This window comes from Leptodactylus fuscus, chromosome 2, assembly GCF_031893055.1.
Source record: "Leptodactylus fuscus isolate aLepFus1 chromosome 2, aLepFus1.hap2, whole genome shotgun sequence".
NCBI lineage: Eukaryota > Metazoa > Chordata > Amphibia > Anura > Leptodactylidae > Leptodactylus > Leptodactylus fuscus.
In genome coordinates, this window is record NC_134266.1 from 282,084,203 (window position 1) to 282,105,828 (window position 21,626).

The window sequence follows — 21,626 nt, forward strand, 5'->3', positions numbered from 1 at the left end:
GCCCCTGAGTGGCAGTAATTTGTCCAGGGGGGCCATTAACGTGTTCCAGACCTAGGAATAAGTCTTCCAACAGGGTAGAGTTTTGCATGCCTTTGCTTCTACCCACTGTTTTTGCTGCTTAGCTTCCCTCAACATCTACACTGCTTTCGTCCCTAAACATCACCCCAGTTTATGCCTTTGCTTCTACCCTGTTTTTTTGTTGAATTAGATTCCCTCCACATCTACACTGCTTTAGCCCCTAGACATCACCCCTGTCCATGTGGGGTCGGTGGCCTCGTCATCCACCAACTCCTCTTCCAATAGCGCACTGTCCCCTTACTGCAAACCACACATGACCACAGCTTTCCCTGATGGCAACTGTGTCTCATCATCCTCACTGAGGTCCAGAAACGTCAGTGGCGGGTCCACAACCACAAAATTGGAAGGAAATGGCGGATGCTGCAGTATTTCTAACACCTGTTCCTGGTGCTCGGGCCTGGTCTGTGTTGTACCCTGCACCCTGCTGAACGCAGCTGCCATATCCGGAGTTGTGATGAGCGCATGCTAATGTTTTGTCTCCACTGCAATGGATGGGATAGGATTTCACATAAGTCTGCCACCCATGGCCACTCATGGTTGAGCAACTGAGGGAGCTGACTTTGACGAATCCTAGGGTTTTGCAGTTGGAACTCCATCAAAGGTCTGTGCTGCTCACACACTCTGCTCAAGAGATGATATGTTTAGTTCCAGCAGTGTGGAGACGTCACACAACAGCCGTTGTTCCAGCAGGTACAGGCATTGTAGGAGTGCATAGAGGCTAGCGGCGGCAACTATAGACTTTCAAAACTATCCGCACAAGCGCCGCACTTTCACCAGTAGCTCGGGAACATTGGGGTACTTTTTTAAAAAGATTAGCAGCAATGAGTTAAAAACGTGGCCCAGGCATGGAACCTGTTGCAGGCTGCCAAGCTACAGAGCCGATCCCAGGTTACGGCCATTATCACACATGACAACATGCCTGGGCCCAGGTGCAGTGGCAAAAACCACATTGCCGTGTCATCGAGGATGGCATGACTCACTTTGTAGGCAGTGTGCTGTCTGTCCCCCAAGCTGATGAGCTTCAGCACGGCCCGCTGACGTCTCCCCACACCAGTGTTGCAGCGTTTCCAGCTCGTAGCTGGGGTCCACTTAACGGCGGCGGAGGAGGAGGAGGGTGGTGTTTCAGCCTTCCTCCCAGGAATGTTGTGTGGGGAGACAAGTCAGTCCACCACGGTAGTTTGCACAGGGGGTGTCTTTAACGTGTCCCATACCTAGGGAAAATTCTTGAAACAGGGGAGAGTTTTGCATCTTTGCCCTTGCTGCCTCTGGACATCCCTTTGCCTCTAGCCATCTTTTTTCCCTGCTTAGCTTGCCTCCACATCCACACTGCTTTTGTCCCTAGACATCACCCCAGCCCATGCCTCAGCTTGTATCCCCAGTTTTTGCTGCCTAGCTTCCCTCCACATCAACAATGCTTTCACCCCTAAACATCACCCCAGTTTATGCCTGTGCTTTTACCTAGCTTTTTTTGTTGATTTAGCTTCCCTTCACATGCACACTGTTTTTGCCCCTAGACATCACCCCAGTCCATGCCTCTGCTTGTACCCCCAGTTTTTGCTGCTTAGCTTGCCTCCACATCCACACTGCTTTTGCCCCTAGACATCACCCCTATCTATGCCTCTGCCTCTAGCCGTAACTCTGCCACCCCTGGAAACTCATGGTGCAGAAACTGAGGGAGCTGACTATGAGGAACCCTTGGGTTTTGTAGATGGAACTCCATCAAAGGTCTCTGCTACTCACACACCCTGCTCAACATACGGTATCTAGGGTTTGAGCGTGTGGTGACCTCGCACAACAGTAGGTGCTTCAGGCAGATGTAGGCCTTGCTGGAGTGTATTGCGGCTAGCTCCAGGTACTGTAGACTTGGGAAAGTGGGTGTCCAAGTGCCGCACTTTCACTCTTATCTCTGCTAATTTGGGGTATGATTTTAAAAATCGTTGCACCACTACATTGAACATGTGGGCCAGGCATGGAACGTGTTGGAGGCTGGCAAGCTCCGGAGCCCTCCAACAAGACAAAAAAGCCTGGCCCCAGGGGCAGCGGGGATAAACAAATTGCCATCTCATCCAGGATGGCATCCCTGACCTCAGAGGCAGTTTGCTGTCCGTTGCCCAAGCTGATGAGCTCCAGCACGGCCTGCTGACGTTTCCCCACACCAGTGTTGCAGCGTTTCCAGCTCATAGCTGGGGTCCACTTAACGGCGGAGGAGGAGGAGGAGGGTGGTGTTTCAGCCCTCCTCCCAGGAATGTTGTGTGGGGAGACAAGTCAGTCCACCACATTTTGCGACCCGGTCCATGCCTCAAGTACATTCAACCACTGTGCCAAGAGTGAAAGGTAGTGTCCCTGTCCGCATGCACTTGTCCATTCGTAGCTGGTCACGTGGAACTTTTTGGCAAAGCGCTGAACTTAGGGACCGCCTCATGTTTGGGGAAAAGTGCTGGTGTGGACGGCACAGTGAGGTGGCACAGTAGCCAGCAGGCCCAGAAAGGGCAGAGTGTCCACAAGCCGGGACCCCAACATCTGCTGGGCCAGAATTTTTGAGATGAGGCCGTTGAAGCCTTGGGCATGTGGGTGGGTTGCGCTGTACTTTAGCCTGGAATGAAAGGCCTGGGAGATGGGGAGTCGCATTGCAAAGTGTGTAAACCACACTCAGTTTGTCCTCGACCTATACATTTAGAAATTATCTCCCCCAGCGAGGAACGTGGCCTCGATGGGGGAATTTTTCTAAGGAAGCTAGAAAAGAGAGCATCTTGGGCCTTGCTGGCTCAGGTCTAGCTTCTGTCATGCAGCCGTCTTCTGCCTCTGGACATCCCTTTGCCTCTAGCCACCTTTTTCCCTGCTTAGCTTGCCTCCACATCCACACTGCTTTTGCCCCTAGACATCACCCCAGTCCATGCCTCTGCCTCTAGCCATAACTCTGCCACCCCTGGAAACTCATGGTGCAGAAACTGAGGGAGCTGACTTTGAGAGTTTTGTAGATGAAACTCCATCAAAGTCACAGCAGCTCACACACTCTGGTCAAGATATGGTATGTAGCGTTTCAGCGTGTGTGGTCATCAGGCAGATGTAGGCCTTGCTGGAGTGTTTTGAGGCTAGCAGCAGCTCCCGTACACTTGCAAAAGTGGGCGCACAAGCGCCGCATTTTCACCAGTAGCTTCGGTACATTTGGGTATGTTTTCAAAAAACGTTGCACCACTAAGTTAGACGTGGGCCAAGCATGGAACGTGTTGGAGGCTGGAAAGCTCCAGAGCCGCTACCAGGTTCCTGCCGTTATCACACATGACAAAAATGCCTGGCCCCAGGTGCAGCAGGGAAAAACACATTGCCATCTCATCCAGGATGGCATCCCTGACCTCGGAGGCAGTGTGCTATGTGTCCCCCAAGCTGATGAGCTTCATTGTGGCCTGCTGACGTCTCCCCATGCCAGTAGTTGGGGTCAATTCAAGGGCGGAGGAGGAGGAGGGTGGTGTTTCAGCACTCCTGCCAGGAATATTGGGCGGGGAGACAAGGCAGGCCGCCGCAGTTTGCGACCTGGTCCCAGCCTCAACTACATTCAGCCAGTGTGCCGTGATTGAGATGTAGCGTCCCTGGCCGCATTCACTTGTCCACGCGTCGGTGGTCAAGTGGAACTTTTGTGCAAAGCGCAGAACTTAGGGCCCGCCTGATGTTATGGGACACACGCTGGTGCAAGGCTCAACTCACCCTAAGGGCCAAAAACACTGCTGGTGCAAGGCTCTACTCACTCCAAGGGCCAAAAGCACTGCTGGTGCAAGGCTCTACTCATGCCAAGGGCCTCAATCTCTGCTGGTAGCTCAGCTTAAGGTCCTGTAACTTTGTTTGGAAGGGCTCATGTTAAGGGCTAGAAAAGTGAATTTTGGAAGGTCTTACCACATCACACACACACACACACACACACACACACACACAATGACAGTTGAGGGTGAGGACTAAAGGATTTCCCATTGCCTATTCCATCTGTGGTTGTCATGGTTTAAAGGGGTGGTTGTTACTGTTTGTTGAGCTTAAATTGGGGTTTGTGTTCATCCATTTGGGGAGTAAAGAGGGTTTCCAGGTATTTTCCCACTTTGATAGAGGTTTTTTTGAATGTGGAAAGTGTGTAGTTGTTAGGCTGTGATGTTGGGGTAATAGAGGGTCTTTGGTGTGTTAGATGCCCCCAGGCATGCTTCCCCTGCTGTCCCAGTGTCATTCCAGAGGTGTTGGCATCATTTCCTGTGGTGTCATAGTGGACTTGGTGACCCTCCTGATACGGATTTGGGTTTCCCCCTTAACGAGTATCTGTTCCCCATAGACTATAATGGGGTTCGAAACCCGTTCGAACACTCGAACAGTGAGCGGCTGTTCGAATCAGATTTCAAACCTCAAACATTTTAGTGTTCGCTCATCTCTATTTATTACCATTAGATATCAGTCTTTATTGTAAGGGAGCGTTCACAATACCGTCAGTGTCCGACAGGTAGTGTCCACTCCTAGTGTCCGTTCAAAATGTCTCATGGACATTAGGAGCGGACACTAGCTGTGTCTGTGACACTTGTCATTTATTTAAATGGAGATTGGGTGCGTTCTTTTGCACTCCGTGCTCTTCCTTCCCTGTCCGCATGTAAAGATGTCCGACTTTTCAATCGGACAGAAAAACCCGACATGTAGGTTTTTCTGTCCGCTTAAAAAGTCGGACATCTTTACATGCGGACAGGGAAGGAAGAGCACGGAGTGCAAAAGAACGCACCCGATTGCCATTTAAATAAATGACAAGTGTCACAGACACAGCTAGTGTCCGCTCCTATTGTCCATGAGAGATTTTGAACGGACACTAGGAGCGGACACTACCTGTCGGACACTGACGGTATTGTGTACGCCCCTAAGATTGGACTTGATTGGCGACAACTTCTCTTCCCTGGCGATTTTTTGCACCAATTACTGTGCTGGGGAGGTGGGACAGGAACTACGACAACGGAGGCATTGAAAAAAAATAGGAAAAAGTCATTGGCTGCTGAAATCAGGTGACCTCCGATTTATAAGTACAGTCGCCACCATCTTCGTTCCATTTGCGGCTTGGAGTGAGATAGAGACAGAGACAGAGACACAGACATCTGCTGAGGGATTAGTTTCTGCTAGGCAGGAAATCTGAAATCAGTGTGGTACCTGCTTTACGCAGCTCTCAAGTCAGGGATTGTGATGAGTGCATGCTAATGTTTCTTTACCTTTGTGTTTCTGTCCACACAATTGGGGAGGGAAGAAGGTTTCCAGGTATTTTTGAACTTTTTATAGAGGTTGTATTGAGTGTGGAAAGTGTGTAGTTAGGCTGTGATATTGGGGTAATACAGTGACTTGGGCGTGTTAGATGCCCCCAGACATGCTCCCCCTGCTGTCCCAGTTACATTGCAGAGGTGTTGGCATCATTTCCTGGGGTGTCATAGTGGACTTAGTGACCCTCCTGAGTCGAATGGTGGTTTCCCCCTAAACGCACCTTTTTACCCCATAGATGGGGTTCGATATTCGTTTGAACAGTCAATTATTGAGGGGCTACTCAAATAGAATATCGAATATCGAACATTTCACTGTTCGCTCATCTCTACTCACATATAAAATATAGGTTTTTTAATCTTTATTTATTATTACATTTTCAGAATTTTTTTAATTTTTTTATATTATTATTATTATTTTTTTATGTAAACTTGCATTGTCAAAATAAAATCTTTTCTATGAAAATATTAATTATTTTATTTAGAAACAGTTCTATTTCATTTTGCAGGTGATGACTGGATGAACCGCTCCATAGACGTCTCCTTGTCATAAAGTAGAAGATATTCACAAATTGGCAAAAAAAAAACACACCTGGATGTAGACGGGAAAAAATTTGCTGGTTCTGAACGAAGAACTTAGCCATGAAACCTAATCCTTCCAAACGTGAGAAAACTGACGGAGAAGAAAAAACATTTTCATGTCCTGAATGTGGGAAATATTTTCAACATAAATCATATGTTGTAGTTCATCTAAGAACACACACAGGAGAGAAGCCATATTCATGTCCTGAATGTGAGAAATGTTTCTGCCAGAAATCACAACTTGCATATCATCTGAAAACTCACACAGGAGAGAAGCCCTTTTCTTGCTCAGAATGTGGGAAATGTTTTGCGACTCCACAAGTCTTTAAAATCCATAAGAGAATTCACACAGGGGAGAAGCCATATTCATGTCCTGAATGTGAGAAATGTTTCTGTCAGAAATCACAACTTGCATCTCATCTGAAAACTCACACAGGAGAGAAGCCCTTTTCTTGCTCAGAATGTGGAAAATGTTTTGCGACTGCAAAAGAGCTTCAAATCCATAAGAGAATTCACACAGGGGAGAAGCCATATTCATGTCCTGAATGTGAGAAATGTTTCTGCCAGAAATCACAACTTGCATGTCATCTGAAAATTCACACAGGAGAGAAACCTTTTTCGTGCTCAGAATGTGGGAAGTGTTTTACAACTGCACAAACACTTAAAATCCATAAGAGAATTCACATAGGGGAGAAGCCATATTCATGTCCTGAATGTGAGAAATGCTTCACCAGCAAATCATATCTTGCAATACATCTGAAAACTCACACAGGAGAGAAGCCCTTTTCTTGCTCAGAATGTGGGAAATGTTTTGCGACTACACAAGAGTTTAAAATCCATAAGAGAATTCACACAGGGGAGAAGCCATATTCATGTCCTGAATGTGAGAAATGTTTCTGCCAGAAACCGCATCTTGCATCTCATCTGAAAACTCACACAGGAGAGAAGCCATATTGTTGCTCAGAATGTGGGAAATGTTTTGCGACTCCACAAGAGTTTAAAATCCATAAGAGAATTCACACAGGGGAGAAGCCATATTCATGTCCTGAATGTGAGAAATGTTTCTACCAGAAATCACGACTTGCATCTCATCTGAAAATTCACACAGGAGAGAAGCCTTTTTCTTGTTCAGAATGTGGGAAATGTTTTAGCAATAAATCAAATCTTGCATCTCATGAGAGAATTCACACAGGAGAGAAGCCTTTTTGTTGCTCAGAATGTGGTAAATGTTTCAGACATAAATCAAGTCTTAAGACACATGTTGAGAGAATTCACAAGATGAAGAAGTAATATTTCATGTCTGGAGGAGGTGAGAAATATTTCATACATAAAGGTCATTATGAGAGACATCAGAGAATTCACACAGAGGAGAAGCCAAGTTAATGTCAGACTGTGGGGATGTGGCCGGTGTTGAGCTCCTTTCTAGGACCTGCTGCCTCGGGATGTCTTCTGATATGGTAGAACTTATATCCCTGAACACACAGAGATTTCTGGTCTCTTCTCAGTGACGTCCATTGTGTGTCATATCCTGAATCATCATCGATATCTGTCACTGGAACAGAAACCTCCAGTATGGGGAATATGAAGGTTCATTGGGAGAATAAGAACAATTTCCCCAGTGAAGTGTGACCAGTAAGATATCACTACTGGGCATAAATGAACCTTTCGAGGTTCAGTACATTTTGGTTTTGTCTGCTCTGAACTTGAGGTGCATGTTGTATTATATGTCATGTCTGACCTGCTGGGGCCTCCTGGGGCTTTATCTAACCCCTTTCTAGCTCTTTAGCACACACGGATTTAGTAATAACAGACAGCCTGTATAATAACGCACCGCAGTGAAAGATTTTTTTAACCCCTTAGCGTCATCACGTACTATTACATCCTTGGAGCCTGGTACCGGGGTAAATGGGCGTAATAGTAAGTCAGGGGCCGGCTGCCTGCTCACTATTTGAGTGGGTGGCATTTAGAGCGGGTGTTAGCTGTCAGTTGCATGTGTATTGCAGTGTATACCCTGTTTCCCCGAAAATAAGACGGTGTCTTATATTAATTTTTGCTCCCAAAGATGCGCCATGTCTTATTTTCAGGGGATGTCTTATTTTTTTCAAAGAAGAATTCACATATATTGCTAAATATAAAAATTAACATTTATTAAATACTGTACAGTATAAAAATATTTTTATAGATTTGTAGAGCAGGCGATTTTGGACACAGGCATACCTAACATGTACGGTATGTGTTTCACAGTATTTACATACCTTTATATGTGTTCTAGGGGAATGGGTTGATTTGAATTTTTAATACTTTATATATATATATTCTTTTTTTGCATTTATTAACCCCTCCCCCCCTCCCCGTAATACATTACAGGCAGGCAACCTGCCTTCAAAAGAAATGACGATTTTTTGCAATGCATTAGTGATCAGACCTTTGCAATTGCATTGCATTGCAAAAAAATCGTCATTTCTTTTGCAGGCTGCATAGAGCAGCCTGCAAAAGAAAAGCACTGCAGACAGGCCAGGGAGCCTTTACAAGGCTCCCAGCTGTCATGCCAACATGACGTCAGCCCTGGAGCATGCTCCAGGTGCCGGCGATCACCGGCGCCAGAAGGGTCAATGCCCACGGTCGGTGTGGGCACCGACTGGAGGCATTAGCGCTGGATGTCTGCTGACACCAGCAGACACCAGGTGGCTATGGCGGCCGCCCCAACTCCCAGATGGCCGGCCGGGTGTTTAACTATGCCGGCCACCCGGGAGTCGGGCGGCCACCATAGCCGCCTGGTGTCTGCTGGTGTCAGCAGACATCCAGCGCTAATGCCTCCAGTCGGTGCCCACACACACTCCCATAGAAATGAATGGAAGCGCCCGGCACGCTGATTAACCCCCCATTTGCCGGCTACTTCTATTCATTTCTATTCACTACGTCTTACTTTCGGGGGAGCGCCTTATATTAGGCAAGGCAGCAAAATGTCTGCCATGCCTTACTTTTGGGGTACGTCCTATTTTCGTGGAAACACGGTAGTACTGAACCAGTGATCAGAATATTGCTGGTTCAGGTCTCCTAGAGGGACAAGCAGAAAATGTAAAAAATAAAATAAAAAATTGGAAAAAATAAAGTGCATAAAAAAATTAGTGTCATTATAAAATGCATCTCATGGCACCAAAAACAAGCCCTCATATGGCCACATCATCAGAAACATAAAAGAAATATAGCACAATATAGTACAATGTGAAGACAAAAACCCTAAAATTGCTAAGTTATTAGGACACAACCGGCTGCGGCAGGAAAGGAATGTATAAGTGGTGCGAACGGATATCAGGAGACACCCCAGATTTACATGGGGAAAGTCACCAGAAGGGGCCCCCCTACCCAAATCATAGGCGCTATGGGGACATAGTAGGGAATTTGGTGTTCCCAGTTTACTCCGCACAGCTATATATTCGCTCTTCACCATCCGCTGTGTATTTCCATCACTACAACCCTTGATAAATTCTTTGAGGGGTGCAGTTTTCAAAATGAGGTCACTCTGTAGGGGATTCCACTTTTCTGGTACCTTACAGGTCCTGCAAACATGATGTAGCATCCAGATACCAAACATCTGAATCTGTACTCGAAAAGCCACATCGCGCTCCTTCACATCTTCCCCCTGCTGTGCCCAAACTACAGTGTACACCCCCCCGTGTATGACACCGGTGTACCCAGGATAACGGACTGAATGTCATGTGTGCGATAAACTGCTGTTTGGGCTCAGCCGGGCACAGGAGGAAGGAGCGCAGTTTGGTTTTTGGGCATCATGCCATTTGTGCAGAGCCCCTGAATTGCCAATAAAATGGAATCCGCAGACATGTAACCCCACTTTGGAAACTACAACCCCAAAGGGATTTATCAAGTGCAGCAGTGATCATTTTTAACCCTTCAGCGTTACATTCATTCTGCACACCTGAAAATGAAAAGTAAAAATTGCAATTTTTCCAATAATATGCCATTTCAGTGCCAGATGGGTTGTACTAATGGTGGAGTGTCCAGGGGGGGATGGGGTACGGTCACTTCTATGGATTAATGATGGAGGGGGAGGGGGGCACTTGTATGGATTAATCATGGAGGGTAATAAAACAAGAGCAATAACTTCTTTTATTTTTGTGTAAATGTGACTCTATGAGGACTTGTTTTTTGCAAGACCAGGTGCAGTGTTTTGCCCCTCTTATAGGGTACAGATATCTCATTGAGTAACTTTATTAACTCTTTCTTGTAGAGGATAGAAAAATCCAGCACTTCCACTCTTTCCGTTCCATGATCTATATTCTGTGGCCTTCACCACGTGGCTTAGATACCTGATCATTTATTTCTCTGGGTAGATGAGATTATTCCGATACCAAATTAACAAATAGATTATAAGTGTTACTAATAATACACAATAATAATCCATTTTCTACTTGTGTTTTTTTCACTGAATTGTTTGCTGTTTTTTTTTTTTTTGTTTGTTTGTTTGTTTTTTTTTTTGGGGGGGGGGTTTACTAGCAAGATCTGAGATTTTTTTGGGGAGGAGGAGGGGGTGTGCATATTAGATAATCTGAGACTTTTTCAATGCTTTTATACCTTTTTTTTGGTTGGGGGTGGGGCAAATAATAAACAAACCATTTAGGGATATTTGTATTATTATTGTTCAGGCCTTTACAGAGAAGGAAATAACCAATAGGGCGGCTTCTTTTTTACTTTTTTGTGATTTACAAAAAAAATAAAGATTGGTGCAGGAAATGAAAGAGGTTTTCTTGGGTTATTTTTTATATTATGTCAGGCCAGTTGTGTCCTTCACTAAGGCTACAGAGTGGTCTCGTGTGGTCGGGACTTCCCGGAGCAACAAAACCGGATCAAGCTGGGAGACACCAGGGACAATTGAACATATATGTGTGTGTGTGTGTGTGTGTGTGTGTGTGTGTGTGTGTATATATATATATATATTTACAGTTTTTTTTTTTTTTTTTACCTTACTCGCCCTAATATATATAAAAAGATAATCCAGGACATTCCCTTTACTGAAAAACTTTATAGTGTTAATCTTTTTTCAGACTATTTAAGTATCTGTGAGTTTCAGTATTTTGTTTGCTACATTAATGGTTCCCACATTTTATGAAATCAGGGCCCTCTTTTATACAAGACACTTGTTGGGGACCCCCCCACTACCATACTTAGTCCTATATGAAATAAAGCTATATTCTGCCTATATTCTGTTTCTCAGTATTATACTGCCTCTGTTCTTCTTCCTTCACACATGCCAGTTACACACACACAGCTCTGCCACCTCCATGGTCTCCCCTCACATAGCTCTGCCGCCTCCATGGTCTCTCCTCACACAGCTCTGCTGCCTCCACGGTCTCCCCTCACACAGCTCTGCTACCTCCATGATCTCCCCTCACACAGCTCTGCTACCTCCACGGTCTCCCCTCACACAGCTCTGCTGCCTCCACGGTCTCCCCTCACACAGCTCTGCCGCCTCCACGGTCTTCCCTCACACAGCTCTGCCGCCTCCATGTTCTCCCCTCACACAGCTCTGCCGCCTCCATGTTCTCCCCTCACACAGCTCTGCCGCCTCCATGGTCTGCCCTCACACAGCTCTGCCACCTCCATGGTCTCCCCTCACACAGCTCTGCCACCTCCATGGTCTCCCCTCACACAGCTCTGCCACCTCCACGGTCTCCCCTCACACAGCTCTGCTACCTCCACGGTCTCCCCTCACACAGCTCTGCTGCCTCCACGGTCTCCCCTCACACAGCTCTGCTACCTCCATGGTCTCCTCTCACACAGCTCTGCTACCTTCAAGTGTTCTAAACAGTGATTATGGAATCACTCAATTCTGAGGAAAAACTTATGGAATCATGAAAATCAAAATAAGACTAACACATCACTAGGACTTTGTTGCACCACCTCTGGCTTTTCTAGCTGCTTGCATTCTCTGAGGCCTCGACTTCATGAATGATAAACAAAACTCCTCAAAGATGGGATTTACATACAGAAAAGCTAAAAGAAAGCCGTCACTAACACCTAAACAGAAAAAAACAAGGTTACAATGGGAAAAGGAAAAGCAATGGTGGACTGTGGATGAAAGTCATATTCAGCGATGAATCTCGAATCTGCGTTGCGAAAAGTGATGATGCAGATGACTGTCTTAAGGAAACACGCAAATTTCCACAGTCATTGATGATATGGGACTGCATGTCAGGTAAAGGCACCGAGGAGATGGCTGCCATTACATCTGCAATAAATGCACAGGTTTACATTGAAATTTTTGAAAATTTCCTTATCCCATCTATCGAAAGGATAAAAAAAGTGGCAGAAGCTGGAACAACCCATCAGTAGGCATGCGTCGAAATAATAAAACCCATCTACCATGTATCCTACCATGTTAGCAGAAAAAGGAACCCATTGAAGTCAATGGGAGGCTTTTTTTTCAGCGCTGAAATTCCACACCAAATTCCTCACCATTTTCCTCCGTGTAAACGGACCCTAATAAGGGGGTGGCAATCCGGGTGAACCGGCAATAATTGGAGTGCCGACTCAATGTCTAATTTCGCCAATAAGGCCCCTTGGACCGTCCTATGGACTAAAGTGACCGCCCTATCAAAGAATACATAAGACATAGAGATGAGCGAACAGTAAAATATTCGATATTCGTTTCGAATAGCCGCTCAATATTCGACTATTCTATCGAATATCGAACCCTATTATAGTCTATGGGGAAAAATGCTTCGTTTCAGGGGAACCCACCATTCGACTCAGGAGGGTCACCAAGTCCACTATGACACCTCAGAAAATGATGCCAACACCTCTGCAATGCAACTGGGACAGCAGGGGAAGCATGTCTGGGGGCATCTAACACCCCAAAGTCCCTCTATTACACCACTATCACAGCCTAACAACTACACACTTTCCACATTCAAAAAAACCTCTATCAAAGTCGGAAAATACCTGGAAACCTTCTTTACTCCCCAAATGGATGGACATAAACCCAAATTTGATGCTAAAGAAACATTAACAAGCACCCCTTTAAATCACGTTGCCCATGACAACAACAGATGGAATAGGCAATGGGAAATCCAACAGCCCCCCCTGAACTGTCATTGTGGATGTGTGTGATGTGGTAAGACCTTCCAAAATTCACTTTTATGTCCCTTAACGTGAGCCCTTCCAAATTAAGTTCCAGACCCTTAAGCTGAGCTCCCAGCAGAGATTGAGGCCCTTCAGGTGACTTCAGCCTCTACCAGCAGTGTTTTTGCCCTTTGGGTGAGTTGAGCCTTGCATCAGCAGAGTGTTAGCCCCTTTAAAACTCTTTGCCCCTAAAACAGTGGTTCCAGAACCCTCTCTCATTGTGTTGGATTGATGCAGTGGATTGGACTGAGGACCCAGACATTGACCTTGATTGTGATTGTGAAATTGAAAACATTTTGGCATCAAGTCCTGGGGGTAACTTTTACTTAGAGGACCGCAAAGGTGGAAAATTGGCTGAAACCACTAATAGCGGTAATGGTCCTCTAATATCAGACTCTACATTACCTCTACAGGGTTCTGATCAGGTGTTAATAGTCCAAACAACATGCTCCAGTACTTTAGCTGTAGATCAGAAACCACTTTCCCTTCCGACACCAGATTTAACAAAGCTTCAGCATCATCATCCTGCCGAGATGGAGCCACTAAAGGAAACCTTGCCTTCCAAGGCATGTCCTGGAGCTGTGACTGAGCCAAATCTAAACACAGAGTCCTTTGGAATGGAACAAAATTCACCAGCAGTGTTTTTGGCCCTTAGGGTGAGTTGAGCCTTGCACCAGCGTGTGTCCCATAACATCAGGCGGGCCCTAAGTTCTGCGCTTTGCACAAAAGTTCCACTTGACCACCGACGCTTGGACAAGTGAATGCGGCCAGGGACGCTACATCTCAATCACGGCACACTGGCTGAATGTAGTTGAGGCTGGGACAGAGTCGCAAACTGTGGCGGCCTGCCATGTCTCCCCGCCCAATATTCCTGGCAAGAGTGCTGAAACACCACCCTCCTCCTCCGCCGCCGTTGAATCGACCCCAGCTACTGGCATGGGGAGATGTCAGTAGGCCGTGCTGAAGCTCATCAGCTTGGGAGCCAGACATCACACTGCCTCCGAGGTCAGGGATGCCATCCTGGATGAGATGGCAATGTGTTTTTCCCCGCTGCACCTGGGCCCAGGCAGGTTGGCGTATGTGATAATGGCCGGAACCTGGTAGCAGATCTGGAGCTTGCCAGACTCAAACACGGTCCACACATGGCCCACGTTTTCAAATTATTGGTGCAATGGTTTCTAAGAACATACCCCAATTTACACGAGCTCCTGATTAAAGTGCGGCGCTTGTGCGCCCACTTTAGCAAGTCTACAGTGCCTGGTGCTAGCCTCAATACACTCCAGCAACGCCTACATCTGCCCGAAGCTGTTGTGCGAGGTCACCACACACTGAAACCCTAGATACCGTATGTTGAGCAGGGTGTGTGAGCAGCAGAGACCTTTAATGGAGTTCCATCTACAAAACCCAAGGGTTCATCAAAGTCAGCTCCCTCAGTTTCTGCACCATGAGTTTCCATGGGTGGCAGACTTACGTGAAATCCTATCCCATCCTTTCCACTGGACAAGAAACATTAGCATGCACTCATCACTTTTCTTGATATAACAGCTGCGTTAAGCAGGGTGCAGGGTACAACGCAGACCAGGCCCGAGCACCAGGAACAGGTGTTATAATGGCTAGTGGATAATCCTTCCAGCTGCTTTTCCACCAGCCAGTCAGCCACTACCTGCAATCGTGTTCATACCCAAGAGTCTGCCTCTCCTTCCTCCCAACATGCCCAATCTTCCCAACAGAGGCATCCCACCCTTGCCCCCTCCCAGGATCTATTTTCAGGTCTTTTTACTGTCTCTCCCTCTGTTGAACCACTTCCTGAATTGCAGGAGCTACCAGATGACTTTGTGTATCCTGATGCACAAATACTGGAGTATCCGCCATTTCCTAGCAATTTTCTGGGTGTTTCTGGGCCTCAGTGATGATGACGAGACCCAGCTGCCATCAGGTCAAGCTGTGGTTATGTGCGGTTTGCAGTTAGGGGACAGTGAGCCAATTGCAAGAGGAGTTGGTGAACGACAAGGCCACCGACTCGACATGGACAGGGGTGATGTCTAGCAGGGAAAGCAGTGTAGATGTGGAGGTAAGCTAAGCAGGAAAAAAAGGTGGCTAGAGGCAGAGGCATGGACTAGGGTGATGTCTAGGGGCAAAAGCAGTGTAGATGTGGATGCAAGTGCATCAGCAATAAAGGTGGCTAGAGGCAGAGGCATGTCCAGAGGCAGCAAGGCCAAAGATTTTCCATGTACTAGCCACTCATGCAAAACTCGCCGATGTTGCCAGAATTATTCCTCCAACAGGCTAACAACTGCCATCCGGTCCACACCCACCAGGGGCACACTCTCCAAGGTCTGGGACATGTTAATGGCACCCACTGGCCAAACTACCGCCACTGAGGGGCCTAGTGTCACCAGAAGGGACAAGTATAGGCGCATGTTGCGGGAGTACCTGGCCGACCCCAGCCCTGTCCTCTCCAATCCCTCTGCGCCCTACACTTATTGGGTCTCCAAGTTGGATTTGTGACTGGAACTTACGCTGTCCTTCACTGCTGCCAACGTGCTATCGGAAAGGGTCTTCAGCGCAGCCAGTGGCATCATCACCGACAAGCACAGCTGGCTGTCAGCTGACAGTGCTGACCGGCTGACTTTCATCAAAATGAACAGCCAATGGATAGACCTATCATTTACATGTCAGTTACATGACAAATTTAGTGTGGTTTGCACACTTTGCAAGTCTAAACTGAGTAGGGGCTCTGAAAAGAAAAACCTTACCACCTCTTGTGTGTGCTGTCATTTGGAAGGCAAGCACTGGGCTTAGTGGGAGAGAGCAAACGCAGGACAATCGTCGCCCGGCGTTGCCGACACTGCCTCTTCCACTTTTTACACCAGCCTGGACACCTACACATCTGTCTCTGACACATTGGGGAGTTCACCCTCATGCGCTCTTTTGGCCTGCACCATCATGCGCCTCTTCCCAGCCACTCCCCATCTCCCAGGGGTTTCATTGCAGGCAGAAGTACAGTGCAAGCCACCCACATGCCCAAGCCTTTAACGGCCTCATCTAAAAACTGCTGGCCCTGGAAATGTTGGCGTTTATGCTTCTGGATACCCAGGCCTTCCGTCAGCAGATGGCAGCTGGGGCACCTCCCTATGCTGGGCCTAGCCGTTACTACTTCTCTTGGTGTGCTGTCCCCGCCTTGCGCCCGCACGTGTCCCATAACATCAGTCGGGCCCAGAGTTCCGCTCTTTGCTACAAGGTCCACTTGACCACCGACGCATCGACAAGCGCCTGTGGTCAGGGATGCAGCTTCTCTTTAACGACAGGCAGGGTGAATGTAGAGGAGTCTGGGCCCGGCGTGCAAACTGGGGTGGCCTATCTCCTCTCCCAGCCCAAAATTCATGGCAGGGGTTCTCTGAAAGCCTACTACGCTGCAACCTCCACCCCAGCTACTAGCGGCAAACGCTGTAACACTGGCGTGGGGAGATGTCAGCAGGACGTGCTGAAGCTCATCAGCTTGGGGGACAGACAGCACACTGCTTCCGAGGTCAGGGATGCCATCCAGGATGATATGACAATATGGTTTTCCCCGCTGCACCTGGGCCCGGGCATGTTTTCCTATGTGATAATGGCCGGAACCTGTTAGCAGATCTGGATTGACCAAAAATTGGATTGAGCTGATATAGCCTGATTGAATTGGTGTTTCTCCCACTTAGCTTTGGGGGGGAAGACCCTTAAAAATTGGATTGAGCTGATATAGCATGATTAAATGGATGTGTCTCCCAGGTAGGTTTTGGGCAATCACACCGTGGATATCTGGATTGAGCGTACATAGCCTAACTGAATTTCTGTGTCTGCCACCTAGGTTTTGGGGGGTGCACACCCTGGATATCTGGATTGAGCGGACATAGCCTGACTGAATATCTGTGTCTCACACCAAGGTTTTGGGGGTACACACCCTGGATATCTGGATTGCGCGTACATAGCCGTACCTAATTGCTCTGTATCCCTGTTCTGGGGTTAAACACTGCCTGAAAACCTGGTTTGCACGTATATAGCCGGAACTAATTTCTTTGTATTGCTGCTATATTGTGGGGGGACACCCCTGGAAAAGCAGGTTTTCACATATATAGCCGGGACTAACTGCTCTGTATTCCTGCAAATTTATGGTGGTGGTGGTGGGGCACCCCAAAGAAAAGCTGTTTGTCCTACGTGTTTGTGAGTTTGGATGTTTGTTCCTCAATCACGCTGAAACGCCCAGACGGATTTGCGTGCAATTTTCCAAAAACATAGTTTTCGCTTGGGATTGAAACATAGGCTACTTTTGGTGCCGCTAAACAACATGGCTTCTTAGCAGTAAATTCACAAAAGCAGGACTCCTAACCCCAGCTATAGATTTCCAGCCACAAACTGCCTGCACACTCCTTATTGTTGCCTCAACGGTAGCTCTAACCCCACTCAATCACATTCACATGTATTTGCTGACCTTACACAGTCCTGTAATATACCTCAACAGCCTGACAAAGTCCACGCTCCGGGACCGCCATGATTGCTGAACACCAGCGCGACACTGCTTGGGCAGTGAGACAAACTACACTGCACTGAGGAGGCCGCACGCACACTTCCTTCCTACACGTCACTACAGCGCACACAAAGCCTGGGTCGCGGCGCCATAAGTCTACGCCAGCATTCTACAGTCATCCTCGACCCTGAAACTTACCTTAACTGGCTTGCTTTCCCCGCGATCCTCCTGCTTTCCACGCTCAGCGGTAAGTTCGCAGCACACATTCTTCTACGGACAGCTGCTCCATATATAATCTGCCCTACTATTCCTCCTTGTCTCCTCCGCCCCAGTGTTTCAACACAGCCGGCCGCCCAGCCGCAACATTACATTAACTGCTATCTGCCGAGGGTCTTGCACTGCCCTGTCCCTCAGGTGCTCCTCCGGCCACTACCACATACAACCTTACTGCATGTTCCGGTGTACAAGACGACTCCCCCCCCCAAAAAAAAAAAACTTTTCGGAAAACTTGGGGGTCGTCTTATACGCAGGGTATGCGGTGGGGTAAGGGGTAAAGGAGCATGATCGCAACCTTCCTGCCGCCGCTGGCTTCCTGCAGAGGCAGGAGTGGAGCGATGCTGCGGCCCGGCCCTCCACGACATCCGCTGGGAATTGTAAAAGTAAAGGCGACCACTTGGTTGCAGAGTGGTCACCATAGCAACCGGGTCTCCACTACACGCGGAGGCCCGATGCTCATACCTACAATTAAAATGTCCTTTCATTACAGCCATTAGCAAGCAATCCCCCCCACACACACACACACACGCCTTCAAAGTTGCAGACCGTCTCCTGCCTGGAGACCTCGCAGGAGCCGACCTGTTCCGGTGCCAGCCGGGAGCATACTGAATGGTCCCAGGCCTGTCATTCCAGTAATACTATCGTGGCTGGGCTATGACCAGCTACAATAGTAAGGCACGCAATCTCGCATAGACGGCAATACACTTAGAATGCCGTCTATGGAGACTTGCAATCAAATGATTGCAGGTTCAAACCCCTAAGTGGAACTAATAAAAAAGTAAAACAAAAAACACTAACAAAAAACACTTTCTAACAAATAATAAAAAACAAACAAAAAAAATCACCTCCTTTCCCTACAACACATAAAAGTCAAAACTACTGTGATGCATATACACATTAGTTACCATTCTGTCCCAAAATGGCTGGTCTACTTATAACATATTTGCCCTGTACCATCAACGTCACAATCATACGTGACAAACCACCATTTTGTTTCACGCTTTGGCCTATCATTTAAATAAAAGCTCATCTAACCAATACACATTCCCCAAAATGGTATATCTACCGTTAATCTGGCCCCGCCATATGGTGGTTGCAAAAAAACCCCTTACACTCAGTTCACACCACCGTCTGCTCTCCGTTCTTAGGTTTCCCTCTTCTGTTGGCACACACAGTTCGCCCATGAGTGCTGCTGAGCGTTCTATGCACTCCTAGGCGCAACCGGTGTTTTCTCATTCGCACACAAACTCCTGCATATCCTACTTTGTGTACAGTTAAAAAACTAAAAGTTTTGCCGTCGACAGCACAAAACGCTCCCGGCCGCTCACTTTTCAAACCCATTCATTGCAATGGGTTTCAAAAATGCCTGCAGGTTTCTGTCTCATGCCCTGTTTCGGCCAGGAAACCTGAAAGCGGAGACCCCGGGCGCACATGTGAAACACCCTTTATTTAGGCGAAGCAACAAACACTGCCTGTCATTGACAGAGGTACACCAGCGGATGAGATGAACTTAAAGCATCGCCTCTCTGGGTCAAAGTACAAAAGCTCCACCTAACATGCAACATGCGTGTCCAACTTTACAATGATTTTCAAGCAGGTGCCTATGCCTCCAAGTGGCTGCAGATTGGAGAGGGACGACTCCAAACAGATTCAGATGGGCTAATTGAATTTTCCAATGATTTTTGCCATCCAGTCACGACAGAAGACCAACTTATATCGCACTTTTTCCCACAGTTACAAGACAATATCAACAATGAACAGTGGTCATGCGAAAGAGCAGTGCTATCACCAAGAAATGACTCCGTCAATAAGATTAACCAGAAGATCTTACAACAGTTACTCGGTGACTCCAAAGTATGCAAATCAATAGACACAGTCATGACCAGTGACGAGAGCACAAATTACCCTGTAGAATTCCTTAACACCTTGGAATTACCAGGCGTGCCTTCCCATACACTCGAGCTAAAGCTTGGCGTCCCAGTTCTGCTCATGCGCAATCTTGATGCACCCCAATAATGCAATGGCACAAGGCTACGTGTCACACAGCTGGGGAAAATGTCATTGAAGCCAATATTCTTACAGGAGCAGCTAAAGGAGAAAGCGTCTTGATCCCCCAAATCCCAATTATACCAACTAATTTGCCTTTTCAATTTAAAAGACTCCAATTTCCACTCAAGTTAGCATTTACAATGACTAGTAATAAGTCCCAGGGCCAAACACTGAAGGTGGCGGGAATACATTTACCACCCCCTGCTTCTCTCATGGTCAGCTTTATGTCACTTGCTCCCGAGTATCCAGCCCAGAAAACTTACAAATCTTGGCAGAAAATAACAAATCCTACAATGTGGTATATAGAAGTATATTAACTTGAAACACCTCGCTCCCGAATACAGTATGTACATTTCTACTTTACCATATACCAGCTCAAATAACAAAAAAAATCCTCCAAAAATAACAACAAATTGTCTGTATTACTACATACACAATATAAAATATCACATTTGCTATCCCAGCAAGATTTTTTAACTACTCTCACAGTTTGACACGTCTGTGTCCGCCCGATTCTCAAATCAACGCAGACGAAGTCGCGGGAAAAAGCTAGTGTTACCTATAAAACTATATCTGCTCCTACAAAATACAAGCCCCATAAGAATACAATGACAGAATTAAGTTTTAGCTCTTAGAACGCAGCGACAAATTGTTTTCAACGTTTCTTTATTCTGTAAAACATAAAATATAAAGATATCTACATATTTGGTGTCCCCATAATCGCAGCGACATCATCATAAAGGGAAACATTATTGATGTCACATGGTAAATGGTGAAATTGTTGTTACATTTAATAAAAGTTCATCAATAAATTCCATCTATCCTGAAATGTTACTACTAAAAAATACAACCCGCACAAAAAACTAAGCCCTCATACAGCGACATTAATGGAAAAACGCTTAGTCAGTGAGATCTTACTGGTTACACTTTACTGGGGAATTGTTCTTGTTTTGTGCCTTCTCTCATGTCTCTTAAGGTTATTTTGTAGGCTAAATAATTTCCCACATTCTGAGCAAGAAAAAGGCTTCTCTCCTGTGTGAATTCTCTCATGAGCTTCAAGACCTGATTTGTCTGTAAAACATTTCCCACATTCAGAACATGAATATGGCTTCTCTCCTGTGTGAATTCTCTCATGTTTCTTAAGACTACTTTGTATGCTAAAACATTTCCCACATTCAGAACATGAATATGGCTTCTCTCCTGTGTGACTTCTCTCATGTCTCTTAAGATGACTTTGTAGGCTAAAATATTTCCCACATTTTGAGCATGAATATGGCTTCTCTCCTGTGTGACCTCTTAGATGATTCACAAGATGTGATTTGAAGATAAAACCTTTCCCACATTCTGAACAAGAAAAAAACTTTTCTCCTGTGTGAACTTTCAGATGATATGCAAGATTTGATTTACTGCGAAAACATTTCCCACATTCTACACATGAAAATGATTTCTCCTGTGTGTGAAGTCTTTGATGCTCCACAAGAGATGATTTATGAGCAAAACATTTCCCACATTCTGAGCATGAATATGGCTTCTCTCCCGTGTGAATTATCTCATGAGCCACGAGACTTGATTTCTGGCTAAAACATTTCCCACATTCTGAGCATGAATATGGCTTCTCTCTTGTGTGAATTCTCTGATGTCTTTGAAGATGACTTGAAGTTGTAAAGCATTTCCCACATTCTGAGCATGAGAATGGCTTCTCTCCTTTGTGGGTTCTTATATGATCTACAAGTCGT

The 21,626-nt window shown here is 46.5% G+C and overlaps 2 protein-coding genes across 2 annotated transcripts in view; one reads left to right on the top strand and one right to left on the bottom strand.

Moving 5' to 3' along the window:
- Window positions 1–21,626, top strand: part of LOC142196121 (uncharacterized) — a 530,658-nt gene that overhangs the window by 394,425 nt on the left and 114,607 nt on the right. Inside the window, 1 exon segment of the mRNA XM_075266346.1 lies at window positions 6,085–7,167. Within this exon segment, the coding sequence (XP_075122447.1) occupies window positions 6,085–7,167 (1,083 nt within the window).
- LOC142196124 (uncharacterized) overlaps window positions 1–21,626 on the bottom strand; it is a 305,361-nt gene that overhangs the window by 215,381 nt on the left and 68,354 nt on the right. The window contains exon 4 of the mRNA XM_075266347.1: window positions 20,896–21,615. Within this exon, the coding sequence (XP_075122448.1) occupies window positions 20,896–21,615 (720 nt within the window). The remainder of the gene's footprint in view (window positions 1–20,895; window positions 21,616–21,626) is intronic.